Source organism: Rosa chinensis, chromosome 3 (assembly GCF_002994745.2).
Source record: "Rosa chinensis cultivar Old Blush chromosome 3, RchiOBHm-V2, whole genome shotgun sequence".
Lineage (NCBI taxonomy): Eukaryota > Viridiplantae > Streptophyta > Magnoliopsida > Rosales > Rosaceae > Rosa > Rosa chinensis.
Genome location: NC_037090.1, coordinates 27,865,656 through 27,884,908, shown reverse-complemented (window position 1 = coordinate 27,884,908; position 19,253 = coordinate 27,865,656). Strand labels below are relative to the sequence as shown.

General features: G+C 37.1%; 1 protein-coding gene and 2 long non-coding RNA genes across 4 annotated transcripts; 1 reads left to right on the top strand and 2 right to left on the bottom strand.

The window, feature by feature from the left end:
* Positions 1–1,187: 1,187 nt before the first annotated feature.
* Positions 1,188–3,526, bottom strand: LOC112194920. 2 transcript variants are annotated; one of them, XR_005808607.1, is made up of 6 exons: positions 3,291–3,526; positions 3,105–3,206; positions 2,934–3,019; positions 2,092–2,133; positions 1,913–1,980; positions 1,188–1,722 (listed from the first exon to the last, which is right to left on the bottom strand). It is a non-coding gene; the product is annotated as an uncharacterized LOC112194920 (long non-coding RNA). The 2 variants fall into 2 exon arrangements; XR_002934196.2 differs by having other exon boundaries at positions 3,105–3,522.
* Positions 3,527–4,801: 1,275 nt separating this feature from the next.
* LOC112193272 lies at positions 4,802–6,633 on the top strand. The gene is made up of 2 exons (XR_002933819.2): positions 4,802–4,998; positions 5,913–6,633. It is a non-coding gene; the product is annotated as an uncharacterized LOC112193272 (long non-coding RNA).
* A 4,175-nt stretch (positions 6,634–10,808) lies between these two features.
* LOC112193690 (zinc finger AN1 and C2H2 domain-containing stress-associated protein 11) lies at positions 10,809–13,232 on the bottom strand. Its single transcript, XM_024333915.2, has 2 exons — positions 12,911–13,232; positions 10,809–11,782 (listed from the first exon to the last, which is right to left on the bottom strand). Exons 1-2 carry the CDS (start codon positions 13,007–13,009, stop codon positions 11,009–11,011), a joined length of 873 nt encoding a protein of 290 aa, XP_024189683.1. The 5' UTR covers positions 13,010–13,232; the 3' UTR covers positions 10,809–11,008.
* Positions 13,233–19,253: the final 6,021 nt, after the last annotated feature.

Sequence of the window (19,253 nt, the reverse complement as noted above, 5' to 3'; positions counted from 1 at the left end):
TTCCTGTGCTACAATTATTTCGATAAAAGAATTTCGGATCTGAGCCCTTGATTCATTGATATGGCCCATGCATGCCCGAATCAATGGGACATCGTGATTCTGTTCCTATAAATCCGCCCCTTCATCAAAGTCCAACATGGCAGTCAATAAACTATCTATCACAATATTCAATTCCAGAATAATTTGGTCAAGTGGATTCTGACCTGCACCATTATTCATTATGAAAAGTTAAACTTTCCTTTTCATATCTAGAACGATGCGGCTACTTGCGAAACCCTGACTGAGTGACTTAAATAATATACCCTAGCTGAGTGACGTGGCCCAATAAGAAAAAATGTGAAAACTAAAAGACAAAAGAAAGCCCAATTCAATTCAATTTTTAAAGAGAGCCCAATTCACTTCTCAGATAGCCCAATTCACTTTTTTTCCCAAGTTTTTAATAAGCTTTGGTAGGGTGATAAAAACGCATGAAATTTTACAAATTGTATCAATATTTGCACTATCAAAAATATGTTGATTGCTTATGGGAGATCTCCTGTCCTCATTAAACCTACTCAATTAAAATTAACATAAATCAACAATGTTCCCCACCAAACTCTAATAGATCAAAATTAACAAATCAACACTGTTCCCCACTAATAGGAATCAAGTTAAGAGTATTACCTTGGGGCTGGGGATCTACAATGGCCACATCATCAAGTTTTTATCTTCTCACATTTTCTAAATTATTCTCTTAACATTGTCATTTCTAACCTAGTTTAGTGTCTTTAGGTACATTTGAGCTACAAACGAAGAAAATGAGCTATAAAGAGCAAAAAATGAAAGAAATGAAGGCAAGGAGAAAATGAGTCTCCAAAATGGTCAAGAAATTGAGGAAATAGAGTATTCCTAATCCTACTAGGAAAAAGAATCACAGTTGAAGTAGAAATCCTGGATCAACTAGGAATCCTGTGGCATAAGGAGCCCTGATGATACTAGGAAACCTTGCACTAGGAGACCATGTGGCTTCATGATAATTCTAGAAGATAAGAGATATTTTGGGAAGAGTCCTAATTCAATTTGGCTTCTGTTGAAACAAAAAAATTCGCACATCCAATTACAACGAGGCCCGTCTATGTCAGGAAAATATGAGTTCTTTATTTAAATAAAATTAAAAGCCTCTCATGAAAACAAGGATGGACAAAGTTGATAGCTTTTAAAACTCTAAGCAAAAAGAAAAAGCACAAGAGTCATTAAGCTGGTCTATTGGATTTTTACAAGACGTCAGAGTTCTTGTTTTGTCAAGATATAAATTACAAAGCAACTACAAAATACAAGAGTTGTAGTCTTCACGGAATACAAGTTCCCCAGGTAGTTCACTCCAAGTTGAACTCTAAAACTCTATGTTTTATACAAACCAAACTCATGATCGTGGCAATATAAAAAGCACTGCATAAAGACAAAAAAAAGGGAAGGAAAGCAAAGGGGACAGAAGAAGCCGCAGCGTGCTCCATAGGAATCAAAGGTGGAGGATCCGTCTGCATCTCTTTATGGTTTTACCACTTTCAAAGCTCCAGTGGCGGTACCTTTAGGTGCCAATACTGTTTCAGAGCTTCATTCGGCGTGCCTTAGGGTGCCGAAACTGCTTTCAAAGCTCCGGTGGCGGTGCCTTATGGTGCCAATACTGTTTCAGAACTTTGATACGGCGTGCCTTAGGGTGCCGATATTATCCTCAAGTTTTGGCTGTTTAATACACCGAACTGTCAGAGGGCCCCTTATAATCACAGGAACTCTGTCAATTCCACTTAAACACCACATATAATTACCCCCTGCATCCTTTCAAAATACCATAGCCAAAAAGAGCCAGTCCCGATCTCCATTCCAAAACACCTATTCTCAAAATAGCCAATGGGTAAATACAAGAAGGCCTCACCCTTGAGTTTAAATCCTGGAGTTCTGATACTTGGCTACGGTATAGTCGCTGTTCTTGTCTCCGGCCACCTGTATAGCCAGGGAGAGAGGCTATCAAAATAAATACAATTCTGCAGCAGACTTTAAATTTAATGTCTGCAAATAAGTTGAAACAGCTGATACTCTAAAGAAGAAACTCACCTTTAGAATGCTGTGACTACTATCAACTGGTCCGACTTGAGCCTGCACAGGAAACAAACTTGTTAAAGTTAAATACAAGCTTTGAAGCATTTAATTCCAAGAACAAAGCTAAAATAGCCAAAGAGACAGTCTGAGGCTTTTAACATTGAAAGATGACAAACAAGAAAGAAAGCTGGGTAGTGGGATTGCAAGGCAGGTCACAAGTTGTCAAAACTAATCACACTCTTTGTGGCAGCCAATTCCAAGACAAGTTTAATGGACAGGTTCTTATATTTGCAAATGATCAAGACAACCAAATGAGACAGACCAAGACTTGATCTCAAGGGTTGACAAGTATGTGTTCGTGGGTGCAGTGTGTCAAGAGAAGAAAGAAAGATAAGAATTTGCAAACTTCAAAGCCAATTATGTGCACAAGTTTGGAAGCATTCGTCGTCCAAAAAGTTTCGAAGCGGTGTCAACAAAAAAAAAGTAATGAAAGTCGCTAGGTGGACTGACAAGAACCAACTTGAAGGTTTAATTGGAGGCAATTTGGCTCATTGTTCATCAAAAATGTGTTGAAAGTGCACTATCATTCAGGGCATATTCCAAAGCCAAATTAAATCTATTCAAGGAGAGGGCAACAGGTCCTGAACCAACATTATTGCAAGAAATATCCAAGAGGTGCCGACATGAGAAAGTAGAGGAAGAAATATCTTGGTTTGTGATCTTACAACCAAGTATGAATGTTTAATTAATCATGCATTCTCTCTGTGCAAAGTGTGCTGTGTGCAGTACCACCACAAAGAAGAAAAGACAAAAAAAGAAGCAAAGTTAATAATAAAAAAAAAGGAGCTAGTCTTTACTTCCAAACCAGACGCACCAAAACAAAAGCAATATTGGGAGTCCAGAGGCTTTGACTACCGGACTACGACGAGATGTAAAGTTTCCCCTGTAACAAAGAAAAAGGGGTTAATCGCAGGGACTTATCGGTGGGAGCAAGCATTCCCTCTTCAAAATTATGCTCACAAACGCACCTGAAGAGTCAAAGGCAGGAGTATTGCTTTCGCAACCCAAGGTGTAACTTTGCCTTGTTCGACCTCACAACACCAGAAAACAATATTCAATTCCCCGAGTCGCTGATGGGAAGAACCAAGAAGAAAATTTCAGTTTTGTTGTACACAAATCAAACAAAGGAGTGAAATGAAGGATGCAATCCTCACCCGGTTTGTGTGCAGAAATCTCAATTGCAGGCTCTGAAATCCTCCTTGGGCAAGAATATAATTGCGACTCTATCTTCAATCCCATCTCCAAGTTGATTTCTGTCTTCAAATCCAACTCCAATTCAACCTCGCAGTAGATCAGTATTGAGCTCGTGTTCTACCTGGTTTGGGATAAGATGGGGCGATATGCTTGGAGAGAAAAAGAATAAGAAACAACGAAAAGAAGAGGAGAATTGAAATTTACAAAATGAAATTATGGCTGGGTGTCCTTATCAAATTTGGGACTCTGGGAAGATTGGGCCTTTGAACAGTTCGATGGGTGCCTGGGCCTTCGAAAAGTCTCTCTGATGCCCAAAACAAAAGTTCGATATACTTCCCCGAATTCTTTTCAAGAAAAATTGAGACTCGGAGTTCACTCGCTACATTGGGTGTCCCCGTATTAAATTTGGGGCCGAGAAAGCTTCATGGAGCGAGGAACATGATTCGCAAGGATACAAAAGAAGCCCATTTCAAAATTTGGGCCCGTTGGAAGAGTTCGGCAAAACATGACGCTATGGGTTTCCATTTCCAAACACCCAGGCTTTGGTTTCGTTAAAGATACTTCGGAACCTAAAAAATATCTTTTTGGTACAAAACCAAGAAAAAGCCCAAATTCCCAAATCTTCAGAACTACAATGGTTTGATCCCTTCACAGGGTATGTAGGCAATCTAGCGACCCACTAGATGCAACCACAAATTCAAATCGAATCCCTGACTCCACCAGTCAAATTCACCCAAACACCAGAAAAATCAAATCATTCCCAAATTACCCAAATACAAATTCAAGGGCTCTAAACCCTCAAAAATATCTCAAACACAAATCCAAAAAATAAATGGGTCATCTACCCATTTAAATCCCAAAGGCTGGAACTACATGTGGTTTGATCCCGCAAGGGTATGTAGGCAATCTGGAATCAAATAATCTAGATGCAACCGCGTCCTAAACACTATTCCTATTCCAAAAATCCAAGCCTTCCAATGGGTCATTCACTCATTGGAACTCTTGAACTACGAGTGGCTTGATCCCTTCCCGGGTACGTAGGCAACCCGTTCCAAAATTCGGGTGCAACCGCAAAAACAAACAACCACACACTGGTTTCTTTATAAATGGAATCAAAGGGTGTTCCCTTGTAACAAGGGATTGTAATTAAGAGACACATTCTGTCTTGAATGGGTCGAACCCGAAATAATTAAAACTCTATTCTGTTAATGAATATGAGTAAAATTACGTTGGGTGACATTTTACACTCTGTGCAATTTTTAACCTAACAGCTTCTACAACCTAAAAGAGATATTTTGGCAAAAGGGAGAGTCCTAATTCAATTTGACTTCTACAACCTAAAAGAGATATTTTGGCAAAAGGAAGAGTCCTAATTTAAATTGATTTCTGCTTGCTTTTGGAGGATTTCTATTGGTTGAATTATGGAGAAGAAGTAGAGAAATATCAAGACACTAAGGCTATGCTGAACAACATAAATAGGGAGAGTTAGACATCAAAAATCATTTTTTAGATCCTGAATCAATTTCACAACTTTTTCCCTTTTCTCTCTCAAAGTTTCGGCCTCCTACCTTTGAAGCTGTGAAGGAAGCTTCATCATCTCCATCACATCCTTGTCATAGCCTCCATCTTCTTGAAGTTCATCTTGCGTTCTTGAAGTTCTTCAAAAGTGTATCCATGTTCATCTTTATTTTGCTTTCAGTTTCTTATGTTTATAATTCAGAACATCTTCTTATTTGGTTTTGTTTGATTCGAAACTTTGTAAGATTAAAGCTTATGTAGTTGATTTTAATTTTCGAACCATGAAGCATGTGTTAACACTTTAGATTACAAATTGCGATTTCAAGCTAGGTATGCCTATGAATGATTGTTGCTTTTGTGCTTCAATTTATCCTTTATGTGTTTTATGTTTTTGGTTGCAAACTTAGAATTAAAAGCGTGTAATTTTTCTAGATTAAGATGCTAGCGTTCTAGGTCTTAATTCCCAAGTAGAAAACTTATGAACTTAAGTAAATCAATTATGAGTTTTGCATACTTGTATGGTGTTCCAACTTGTTTGTTTTGCTTAAATCAATCACACTTCCACAATTGCTTAATGCATTATAGGTGTTATTGTTAGTGAGTAGCATTCTATGACTAGCAATGCATGTTTAACAGGCTTAGTAATGGTGCGTTCATCCTGCTAAGTAATTAAGGAAAGTAATAAGAACTTTGTATGCGTTCATCTCTGTTATTCATTGATTTCTTTCTATGGCAAATTTTGATTCGTGATTTGTGTTTGATAACTTGTTTAACGTGTTAATGGTTGTTAATTAAATCTCTACTATCTTCATTCACCTACTTCTATCTTGATTCTTGGTTTAATTGATCAATTAGATTAGATTTTAATTCAAATACCTTAAAATCCCCATATATTAATTTCGTAAATACTTGTGTACGTACATAAATTTATATTTCATTGTGTTCTTTGATTTACTTTCTTATACTTTACTTATAATACTCATTTGCTTGATGTTGATTTACAAGAGTACCCTCAATCACTGGACTGAACGATACCTACTTACTAATACTACAATCTTCTACAGGGTTATTTTTGGACACTCATTCTGAGCGTATCAGTGGCTGGGAAGCCTCTGGGATTTGGAAGCCCATCCCTAAGATTATCTGGATTGCTCTGCGCATTAGACTCAAGCCAGAATGAATCAGGGCCCAACCTATCGGGTTTTGCTAATTTGGTTGCACCTCCTCCAGTAGTCAATTATGAAGAACAAAGGTTGCCGTGTCAATAACTTCACGAGTATCAGCGATTGCCTGCACGACGGAATTGATTATTGTCTGGGCAGTTATAAACTCCTCGAGATTGATTATTGCCTGTGCTTCTATAATTGCTGGATTGAATATCGCATGTTCAATAATCTCGGGATTGATTATTTCATGTGCTGCAATTATTTGGACAAAAGAATTTTGGATCTGAGCCCTCGATTCATTGATATGACCTATGCATGCCCGAATCAATGGGACATCGTGATTTTGTTCCAATAAACCCGCCCCTTCATCGAAGTCCAACATGGGAGCCAATAAACTATCTATCACAATATTCAATTCCAGAATAATTTGGTCAAGTGGATTCTGACCTGCACCATTATTCATTCTGAAAAGTTATACTTTCCTTTTCAAATCTAGAACGATGCGGCTACTTGCGAAACCCTGACTGAATGGCTTAAATAGTATACCGTAACTGAGTGACGTGGCCCAATAAGAAAAAATGTTAAACTAAATGACAGTAAAAAGCCAAATTCAATTCAACTTTTAAAGATTGCCAAATTTACTTTTCTTTTCCAAGTTTTTAAAAAACTTTGGTAGAGTGATAAAAACGCATGAACTTTTACAAATTGTATCAATATTTGCACTATCAAAAATATGTTGATTGCTCATGGGAGATCTGATGTCCTCATTAAACCTACTCAATTAAAATTAACATAAATCAACAATGTTCCCCACCAAACTCTAATAGATCAAAATTTACCCTTGGGGTTGGGGATCTACAATGGCCGACCACATCATCATGGGGCTAATGATTTGTAATGGCCACGTCACCTTGTGGCCGGGGAGCCTCTGGGATCTAGAAGCCCATCCCTAAGATTATCTGGATTAGGTTTTCGTTTGAACTTTGAAACAGAACCCAAAGATATTAAGTTTGGCTTTTTTCAGTTATACAAATATTTTTTTTCACATATATACAGGATATAGCGGTCAAATGGACATATGTTTACCTATAAATGGAGAGACGGAGAAGGAGACAAGAATTTAGGACAAAGGATTTCCATCCCAAAGATATACTAGCTTTTTTCCATACATACTCTCCCCATTTTTTTTTTTGAAAAAAAAATTGAATAAAACGGTTATTGCACAGAAAATAGTGGGTATTGCTGTATTGGATTTTTTTTTTCTCAATAAAAATCTAATTTGTAATTGTTATATTTACTTTTTTTTTTATCTGATAAACAACTCAAATGCTACAACTAATTTTTCGTGATAAAAAATAATCAAGCCAATTCTCATGGAGAATGGTTAAATTTTTGGACTACCTATTTTACCATTTCATTTTTACTATAGAATATATAATCCGATAAATAAAGGACATGTTGGTAGTTGAAAATATTGGAAATAAAAAAATAAAATAATAAAGGAAAAAAATAAAAGAAGTAAAACCTAATGTGGGAGGTGAGTCAGGGAGCAGGATAACAATTGTCCAAAGAAAAAGGGAGTGGGATTTATAACTGCAATAGTAAAAGAAAAAAGAGAAGTTTTAAATACACACCCCTAATTACTTAATACACACTCCTTACTAAGAATGAGCAAACGGGGGATTCCCCCGCCCCTGCCTCAAGATTCCCCAGCGCCCCCGCGCCCCCATCTGGGGATATTTTCAAATGGGGATACCCCTCCCCCGCCCCCACATTGGTCAATTTCTCTATACGAGGTTTTTTTTTTTCTATTTTAAAATTCTATTTTCTATCTTTTCAGATTTTTCTTTCCTTTTTTGACAAAAAATAAATTTTTTGATTCTTTTTATTTTCATTCTTGTTTTCGTCGAATGAGTATTTCAAATTCTTGAAACAGTGTTTAAGAAAGAAATTGTTGGTTTAGGAAGTAAGGAGTCCTTACTCTATACACCTACCATTTAATTTCTCATTCTAACATATTACTAAATACACAACCCAAATTACCTAAAATATCCTTAAACTAAAAAAACCATGAAATACACTATTATTTAATTACATTAAGGCTACTATTTAATTTGATTAGTATATATAATTGACCATATTAATTACTTGTGTTAGTTGTTGGGAAATCCATAAAGATTCATTATTGTTCCCTTCAAAGTTCAAATAGATGCTTAGAAATAAGTTTTGTATTATTTGAGTTCTCATCCACCAAACACCCTATTGATCAAGTATAAAATTTTGAGTCGAACATTTTACCAAAACTGTATCAGTAGTTTCTCCACAATGGCGGAACTACGAAGTTGTCATTGGATGGTTAAACAAATTAACAATTACAAAGTTTTATACCTGTGATGTTTTATATTAGATAATAAATTGACTAATCATAACTTTTAAAAAAAAAAAAAGAACTAAAAAGTGGGAGTAAAGCGAAATGTTTTAAAAATATTTAATGCCATTGATTTCGAAATTCTAAATTATATGGTCTCTCACCTCATTTAATTACAATTTATTTAAGAAAAATTTTAATTAGATGATTTCTAACTTTATTCTTGTTTTAAATGAGGATGTCATGTATAGAAATTCATTGTGTTTATAATTATAGAATAATATAAGGAAGATATGATTATTATTATTATTGTTATTTTTCTTCTAATACATAGATGTCTATTTTGGTCATTTAACCTACCTATAAAATCTGATTTGAAATATACAATAATAGGGATGTGTGTTAAGTAGTTTGAGGTGTGTATCTAAAATTTCTCAAGACAGAACAATACAATTGAGCTCACAGAACAAAAATTATTTCTACAACATATTAGTAACAAATTACTCAGAATAAAATAGGAAATTAATAAAGTGATATTTTCACAAACAGTGTATGAAGTATGGATTATGCCATATGCAGCTGATGGTGCTTTGCAATATAAAAGAGCTAAAAGGAAAAGTTGGTAGCCACAAAACTATCAGAACTTCCTTTTGAAATCATTATTAAGATTTTGAGTTGTTCACCAGTCAAGTCTTTGCTAAGGTGCAGGTGTGTGTGCAAGCAATGGCGTCCTTTGATTCAAGATGACAAGTTTATTGCAAAACATATGGATCGGAGCACTCCAATGGACCACTTTTATCGCAGTAACAAATCTGATGATGAAAACTTCAAGTTGATTTCAACTTGTCCAGGCTTGTGCTTGGAGAAGAGTTATTGTAGTTCTAGAGTTTTTCGTATCAGAAATCCTGTGTTATACTTGCCTAATGCCCCCTCAGTATACTAATGCAATGGATTTTGCTTTTAACTCATTCACTCGTGAGTGCAAAGTGGTGCGCCTTTGTTGGGATTTGAAGGAAAAAAATCGCTTTGAACCGTGTTTCAAAGTTATGACCATTGGAAAGGATGACCAATGGAGAAGCCTCATGCTTCACAACCAAAGTCTGATGAATGCACGGAGTGAACGGGCGATAAAATTATACTGGACTAAAGTATGTAAGGATTCCGGGATTATTCAGTTGATGCAACTATTAGAGTTGTTGGAACAGATCATTGCTTACAAGTTCACTCTTTGAATGTTTGGAAAGAATGTTTCAGCACTACTACTCTACCTCATGGAATTTTCGCAGACTTGACAAAAGTCTGTGGTGTGTTTTGAGTAAAGTTCATATGTGTTGCTGATATAACAGATGAAACCATAAATATCTTGGTGTTAGAAAACTTCAAGCAACAAAAATGGAGTAAAAGCATGATCATAATTCCCTTAAAAGTTTTAAGGGATTGTCATCCACGTTTGAGGGATCAAACTGGTTTGGATGGATTTGATTTACTCAGGGAAGGGAGCTATACTTTTTACTTATGATGAGAAAAGGGAGACAGTTACCATGGCCACATTTGGATCATTTGAGAATAAATTACATAAGCCAAGTCTAATGACGCTCAAGGGAATGATACCAGAAAATGTTATTACAAATAATGAAGAATAGTCGGGTTACCATGCTAAAAGTACCTGATCTTTTCGATCTGTGTTGAAACATGCTTCTTGATGATGAAATTGCTTGTGAATGGCTCTTTTGCTTTCAGGTATTGAATAAAGAAACCAGAATTAGTGAAGTAATTTTTTGTTCTATCATGGGTGCCCCCATGTTTTGCTAGAGATTTCTAGTGTCTTTTCATTTAGTTTCGACGCGAAATCATGTTTTTAGTGTAAAAATGTTTCTGCTATCATCTGGTATCAGAGTGTACTCATCAAAATACCAAACTTGATTTTAAATGAAGTGTCAAAAGACCCTAGAAACTTGGTGTCTCTAGTGGAGAAGGAAGTCTGCAGCAGGTGTTCAAATTCAATCAGCTTCGTTCAATATCAGGCCACTTAATTTAGGATTAGAGCTGTCATCAAGATCGATCACTCTCCCAAACCGTAATCGTTTTAACGTATGTAGAAGAGTGATATATTGATTTTATATTATGATGATACTTCTTGATTGAGAACCACAGAGCTATACTTTGACGCTAGATTGATTTCGCACATCCAGATCCCCTTCAAATTACAAAACATCAGATACCGAGATTGCGAAAGACTTGTTTATGCAACCTCATTATGTAGTCGATCAAACGCTTTCCTCTCAATTTCCCAGTTCGAGTTCAGTCCTGAGTATTTATACGAGGGATTTATTTCATGCTGATGAAAATATTTCAGGGCCTAGTTACCCCAGCTACATCATCCAACAAGACTTGCGCACCACAAGGAGGGGCCTCCAAGACAGATGGGAGAGCAGAAACAGCAATACATCATTTGGCTATCAACAAATAATCAGTATTCACAAAGGAACAATTTGTGTGTCCAACCTTACAACTAAAACAGCAAACAATTTGACTTAATTCTCAAAAGATATATGCATTTTGTCGGTATGAATCACCTGAGCTATGTCCAATAGAATACAAATACTTTCTGCAAAAAAATTTATACCTATACTCTTGAAGTACCACCATGATCCCTCTCAACATGCTCTACAAGAGCCACTGGATCCCGAAATCCTTTACTACACTTGGGGCAGACATCTACTGTCAACTTCTTCACCCCTGCTCGGGTGCCACCCTTTTCATGAACTTTTTGTACATGATCTACAAGAGTGGTGACTGAGGAGAACTTAGCACCACATTGCGGACACTCCTCCACTTGCCTGTTTCTACTCCCACTGCTGCTGCTCTGTCCTACTCCATCTTTTGTTGTCCACTTTTGGCTAAGTTCATTACTCAATTTTGCAACACTAGCTTCAGCTGAGGCTTTGAAAGATGAAGCTGCGCTCAGAAAGCTACCCCAATTGGGGGAAGATGTGGCAGAAGCACGGTTGCGATTTGATGTTTCTTTTTGACTTCTACTTAAAAGACCCATAAAGGATAAACCTGCCTCCGGTTTCTTAGGTCCAGGACACTTATGATCAGGTCCAAATCGGTGCTTCAAACAGTGGTCTGCCATGCAGTCCCTGCAATTGATTGTGTTCGAGAATGTTAAGACCTCCCTGCATCCAGGGACAGGACATTTTTTCTTCTTTGTGGCTTTCTCATAATTCGAAGGGTCACAATCAGTGTTAACATGCCTCTCCCAAGTAATGTTGGGATCTTCATCCGGAATTAGATGAACTCCTTTGGCACAGAGGGGGCAAATGACAACAGTGACATTTTGTCTGTCGCCTTTTGGACAGTTGTGTTTAATGTAGCTTCGGTGCACCAAACAAAACACCTGCAAAGTGTCAGTCTTATGTCAATATGCAAAAAAGAAACTATTTCCAAGAAGCAGAACTAGTGCCACTGAATGATAATCCAGAAATTGGAAAGATGAACAATGGTCGAATGAAAGTGTGGTATAGTTGTTTTTGCATACCTAAATAAGAACTTTGGAATCAAATTGAACACATCAAGCCCCAACTCTCTTAAGTTAGCAACTTAGCATACATTAATGGTATATCAGTACCATGACAATGCCATTTAGATGAGTAGTAAAGTGGGAAAATATTACAAATTAAAGGTGTTGAATTTTGATAGGATTCCAGAACTAGGTATATAAGAATTAATATCTCATAAACAATATTTCACCTCCATCTTATCAATTTCAAATTTCTCCCCCATGTATCCTCCAAAACATTACACTTTCAATAATTGATCCTTATGAAGCTACAAGGTCAAAGAAGGCTAATCAATACAAAATACGCAATATAGGAACACCCTCTCTCTCCCAACAGACAAAAATACAAACAGAGATTTATACCCTTAAACATCTTTTTCTTCACCTAAAATACACAACACACTCGGGATTAAAGTAATGTGATTCAAGCACAGCAGAATGCACACCTTCAGAGTTAAAATTATAATAGCAATTTAAAAGGACACTTCGACTAACCTATAAATAAATTCAATTCAACCAAATTCTATGAATTTCATAAAGCTAGTCATGCTGTGTCAACAAGTAGTCAACATTAAACAAATATGAGTCCAAATCATATCTCTGTTTCTCACAAGAAAAGCAGTTCAAAACGTCATCCATAAAAGTTAAAACTTTCAATTCAAGCACATTCCAAGATCACAAATTTCCTGGTCATTTCTTGCAAGAACCCAACACGAGTATAATGAACAACCTAAATAGATTTATTTCGGCAGCTTCACCTTTATCTTTCAAAGAAATGATAATTCATACTACTCACCCCTATAATACCATCACCACAATCTGAGTTTGAATTTTCAATCTTGTCTTCTTTTTGGAAAATTCTACTTTTCCACAGCAACCAAACGAATCACATAACAGAATTAAAATTTCAAACATTCATTTGAATATGGACGTAGAAAATTCATATGATGATAAAAGAGAGAGAACCTTGTTGCAGCTATCGCAGGTGAATGGCAAGAAATCGATCTGCTGGCATTCGACGACGGAGCAATGCTTACCCAGATCTGGGAATTCCGGAGTTCCCATCCAAAATCAAAGAAATGAACAACAGCAAGAGGAATGGCGGGATTTTAAAGTCACGGGATTTATTGCGAAAATCCGGAAATCGGAGGATTTGGTCTCCGCGGATACAGAGAGAGAGAGAGAGAGACCGAATCCGCGGAATTACGAGTCCACGCTGAGGAGGTCTCCCAAGAGACAGAGTCGTTTTGCGAGTCGCTGCCCAAATAGTTCCTTTAAAAAAAAAACCAGAGACAAGAAAGACGCTTTTGAAGAAAAAGGAAGATTCGTTATTTTGGTGGGCGGTGTTTTTTTTTATCAGAGCCCATTGGGCTTACTAACAGTAACAAGTAACCACGCAATACGATTTACGTACCTGGCCAGGATGTCATACCTGCATAAGAAAAAGATGATGGCTATAAAGACCCGTCAATAAAAAAGATTTTGGTCAAGATCCGGTCCAAATCTGTTGTTAACGGACGGTTTTGGATTGATGTTTCGATCCATTAATCCGTTAACTATTCGGATCTGTTGTTAATTTAGCGGATTATACATGAATCTAGATTGATCCTGATCAGTTAATAATTTGGTCATTCTTTTATGATGATTAAATATTATATTTATTTTTATATGATTATTCGGTATTTATCCATACTATTATTAAAATAAGAGAGTTTGTCAACCAAAACAGAATTTTCTTGACCAAAATATCTCTCAAATATTAAAAAAACATTTAAACTGAAATATATAAGAAGAAGAAAAGGGCCAATTCACAAAATGAAAGAAAAAGAATAGAAATTTTAAAAAATAAAAAATAAAAAACAAAAAATGTGGAGTAGTTTTCTCCACATTACTATGAGAAGAAAGTTTTTGAGCCAAAGTGGACGTGAAAAGACGACTAAATCCTTAGATCAAAGATGAAAATGTCCATTTATCCAAATTTAAGCTACACTAACCTTATTTACCCAAACATCTAATAAGATTTACCACTTATCCAACAAATTACATATTTTTTGCCCCAATACCCAATTAACTTTTTGTTTTTTGTTTTTTGTTTATTTTTTAGACAATTTTGCCCTCCCTCCATTTATCACTTAAAAATAGAAGTCATTAGAGACTTCACCGGTCATTGGTCGTTGGAAATCTCGCCGGAGGTCCCAAAAAAAGTCGTCGGAGATCTCATAAGTCACTGGAGAATATTATTGCCCCCTAATAATAAATTTATTGCCTTCCAATAAAAATTTTATTGCCCTCCCCCCAAATAAAAGGTTTATTACCTCCCAATAAAGAGTTTATTGCCCCTCAATAAAAAGTTTATTACCCCAAATAAAATGTTTATTGCCCCAGCAAAACAATTTTTCAATAAATCATTAGTAGAGTTAGTCATGAATTTATAAAATCCAACAAACATATGCTATTCTAGTACATAACTGGAATTAAAACATCATTTTTACATATTTTCACATACTTTTTGATACCACCACAGAAGAAGTAAAATGTTAGAGCTGAATTGTAGTCAGATGCCAACACATATACACAATATATTAGTCGATCAGATGCCAACTCATTAAAAAGTTCATCAAAACAAACAACAAAAAGTTCATTAAAACAAACAATGAAAAAAAAAATTGATTCGGGCTCCCAGGTCCTTTTCTCTCTTCTTTCCAGTTACAAATCCGAAACCTGGCGCAACAACCTATCTCTGTTCGTCCGGTTTCGGCCCACAACAGGAAGCGTGCATAACGCTATTGTCGACGACAGGAAGCTCGTCGACGTGGTTAAGAGGACGATATACCTGAAGCAAACGATGTCGTTGGGGAGGAGATCGGAGTTGCAGACGTCGATTTATATAGAGGTCGGCGTCACAGACGTCGAATGCGTGGCGGAGATAAGAGGAAGACGAGTGAAATCAACGGCCGAATCGCTCCGTATTCCTCGATTTTGAGGCAGTTTTTTGATTTGTTTTTGGCGAGGAGCCTGATCGATCTCCATCGCCACTTGCTTCTGCTCTTCAATCGAACCGGACTCGAGGACGCCGACCAGCTGATGTATCAGATCGTCAGAGTTGTCCGAATGCAGGCAATCAGGAGCCTTCGGCTCTGAGATGACGTCATTTGGAACTCGTCGGATCTGTCACTGATGGAGCTGGAGATCGGAGGAAGACAAGAGCGAAATCAAGAGAGAGAGAGAGAGAGGCCCGACGTCTGAGATAGGAGAAGAGTGAGTGTGGCAATGCTTGTAATTTTCTATTTGAACTTTGTCTAAAATAGTCTTTTAGCTATTAAATGGGTAAGTAGGAGTAAAAAACTCTTAGTGGAGTAAGTGGGAATATATTAGCCCAAATTTGGGCATTGGGCCAATAACCCTATCTAAAATTATCTTTTAATAAACAAAGGACATAATCGTAATAAACAAAATAACGTGAAAAAATTCCACTTTATTCCCCCCTGAAGTCTCTCTCTCTATAATTCTTTAAAAAAAAAAAAAAAAAGTCTCTCTCTCTATAACTTCCCACTTCCCTAGCAAATGAGGAAAAAAAAGAACTTCCAAACTCCCCACATTTTCTCCAATGATTATTTTATTTATTTATTATTATTATTTTTTTTGAAAATTAAACCCACACATAGAGTCACAGAGTGTGTGTTTTGGGTCTAGTACTATATATATATATATATATATATATATATAAAATTTTAAATAAGGTCTAGTACTATATTTAAGAGGGTTTGTCAAACATAACTGAATATTTTGACTTAACTACCCCATAACTATTAAAGAATATAGGAAATATGTTTAATATGAGGGGTAATGATGTCAAACAAAAAAATAATAAAAAACATTGTTCCTAATAAAAAGGTAAAAATAAAGAATTGTTAAAGGAAAAGCACATTATGTGTCTTCGTCAAATAAACAGACGAAGAGAGAATCAAACAATTACAAATCACAGCTCAATAAGCATTTAGTATCATCAATGTAATTAATATTTCCGTTGTAATCCTATCCCTATATAAAGGGGTTATGAATGAAATGAGTAGACCATTCCAATCCATTTTTACTTTTACACGTTATCAGCACGCTCAGAGCCAATAGTCAAGAAAAAAAACCCTAGTCTTCCAGTCAATTGTCAAAAAAAAAAAAAATCCCTTCAACTTGGCCTAGCCCTGCACGCCGGAGACCTTGCTGCCCAGCCTCGATCTGCCCAGTTCTTCCCCGTCCACCTCACCGACGCTCCCCTCACCGACCGCAAGTCACCCAAACTTCCCGATCTCCTCTGACAGGCGCTGCACTTAAGACCCGATCTCGATCTCGAATCAGCCATCGCCTGCAGCACCAGAGTCCCATCTGCAAATCAGACGGAGGATCCCAGCAGCACTAGATCCCAGTCCCAGCAGCAGCCTTCTTCCGTGCAGCATCGATCCCAGCAGCAGCTGCTCAGCCAGACCGGCCTGTCCTCCCAGCAGCCCACCAAACCCAGCGGCCACCGATCCCAGCAGCCGCGTCGGTGACACCGCTCCCGCCGACCGATCCCCGCAACAAACTAAACTTGCACCTCACACCGGCGACCTACCATCGCAGCCTTGGCCCAACCTCCAGACTACCCAAGGAGCTCCACTGCTGCAGATACCCCCATCTGCAAACCAGCAGCAGAAAGAAGAAGAACAGATTGAGGAAGAAGACGCGAAAAAAAAAAAACACAGAGAAAACAAAGAAGAGGAGGAAGAGAGAAAAAGAGAGGAAGTAGGAAAAAAAAAAAAAAAGAGGAAGAGGAAGAAAAAAAAGGGCGGGTTGACCCGGCCCAGCAAGAAAAAAAAGTGACCCGGCCAAAGAAAAGGACCGAGAAAAAAAAAAAAAAAAGCAGGCCCAGAAAAGAAAAAGGGCGAGCCCATAAAATAAAAAGGGTCAGAAAAAAAAAACAAAAAAAAAGAAGCCTTGCGGCCCAAAGAAAAAGGCTGGTCCGGCCCAAAAGAAAACAAAAATAGGCCCTGCGGCCCAGAAGAAAAAGAAGAAGAAGAAAAAAAAGTGCTAATTCTCAGCCCAACAGAACCCGGAAAAAAAAAAAAAAAAATCGCTACAAACGCCTGCATTAACACGCGCGTGCGATAGGATTGTTTAATTTTCTCGAAATCAAGTATGTTTTTATTATATTTTATGATTTTAACAAAGCATGTGAATTTTATTTTATTTTGTTATTAAGCATGTTTAATTAGATAATTTTGATTGTTTTAAGCATGCCTTATTATTTATGTTTTATATCATTATATTTAAGCATGCTTTATAATTATGTTTAAGCATGCTTTATATTTTATTGCTTATGTTTTTATTATGCAATTGTGAGCATGTTTTGTGAATTTTATTTGCTCTTATATAATTATTCCTAAGCATGTCTTTATATTATGCTATTGTTTATCTTTTATTTTACGCATGATATATTATTGCTATAATTATATGTAGCATATATTTTGTTGTATATTTGTGCAATTTGAGCATGTCATGTAGTTTATTTTTATATATGCTATGTTTTATTTATTATTAAATGTGTTATAGTTATTTTTGTAATACAACATATAAAATTCCATTTTGCCATGATAATGAAAATTCATGCGCATTATATACACACTTACTGTGATAAAGTATTTTCACATAGCATCGAAAAAATGTGACCATTACGAATCTTGCTCTTGAAATCTAATTCATATGTTTGGAAAATAATTTACGTGGATGTCTTTATGACTGCGTAATTTATATCTTCTCTCTTGTTTTATGTAGATGGCTGATCCAACTCGACCTGAGTTTGACATTTTGGATTCAGACGGACTTGAGTACCACTGTTGGGTTTCCGATGTAGAAACTGCCTTTGTGGCAAGAGACTACACTGCCACCATCAAAACTCCCACTGACCCCAAAGATGATGGATCGTCTGATAAGGTGAAAGCAAATGCCTTAATGTTTTTGCGGCGACATATTGATCCTAGCCTACGCTGGGAATACCTTCAGTTGAAGACACCCAAAGAACTGTGAGATGCCCTTAAGGGACGTTTTGGGAACATTCATGACACCTTGCTCCCAGAACTGACCGTTCAGTGGAATGAAATCCACTTGCTTGACTACAAAAGGGTCAATGACTTCAACAAGGACATGTTGCGCCTAAAGGCACGTCTAAATTTATGTGGAAGGGAAATCACAGAAGATGATATGATCCAGAAGACTCTTTCCACTTTTCCTACTTCAGTAATCATACTAGCAAACCAGTATAGGCTGGAGTACGATAACAAAAGAATCACAACCTTCAACAAATTGATCAACCTACTGCAAGTGGCTGAGAGGCATAATGAGGTTCTTTTGAACAACAATGCCAGGCCTTTTGGGACAAAGAAAATTCCAGAGGCTAATTATGGCAAAGTGAAAGGTGGACAGAACCCCAATGCAAAGGGGGTTGGACGTGCTGATACCTACCCATGTGGCAACAATGCACCACGTGGCAAGGGACATGGGGGTCATTATATGGGCCGTGGAGGCCCTCCCAATGTATGGCGCAAAGATGGTGGCGCTGGCCCTAGTGGTTATGGAAACAAGGTGCAAAGGGCACCTAAGAACCCTTCAGTCAAACAGAATAGAGTTGGCAATGAACCATGCTATAGGTGTGTAGTCATTGGGCATTGGTACAAGAACTGCCAAGCAAGCAACAGAGTAGCAGCCAATTACAAGAGGTATAGGGAGTCTAAAGAACAAGAGGCTCACTATATGGAAGAAGGAGGCCATCACACAGACGTCAACCTCACAATTGTAGACTTTAATGGCAACAAGGAACTTGCTCAGGCAACCGATGCCCCAGATTTTGACGGATCTGCTTTATTTACTTTATTTTCCAAAAACAGTTGTGAAGGCATAATGCCTCATTCTTAATTAGACTATTACTTGGTCTTAAAGTTAGGGAAAAATTCACCAACGGTGTCTGGACACTTAAGGGACTTTCAGAATGATACCTGAACTTACAAAGTTATCAATGTGATACCTGGACTCATTTTTTCGTATCAATGTCGTACCTATGACCAATTTCCGTAACGGCTCCGTGACGGAAATTGGTCGTAGGTATCACATTGATACGAAAAAATGAGTCCAGATATCACATTGATAACTTTGTAAGTTCAGGTATCATTCTGAAAGTCCTTAAGTGTCCAGACACCGTTGGTGAATTTTTTCCAATTTTGCACGTGAGTCACTTAATGAAGACAAAATGACCGATTTACCCTCAAATTCTTTCTTTCTTTTC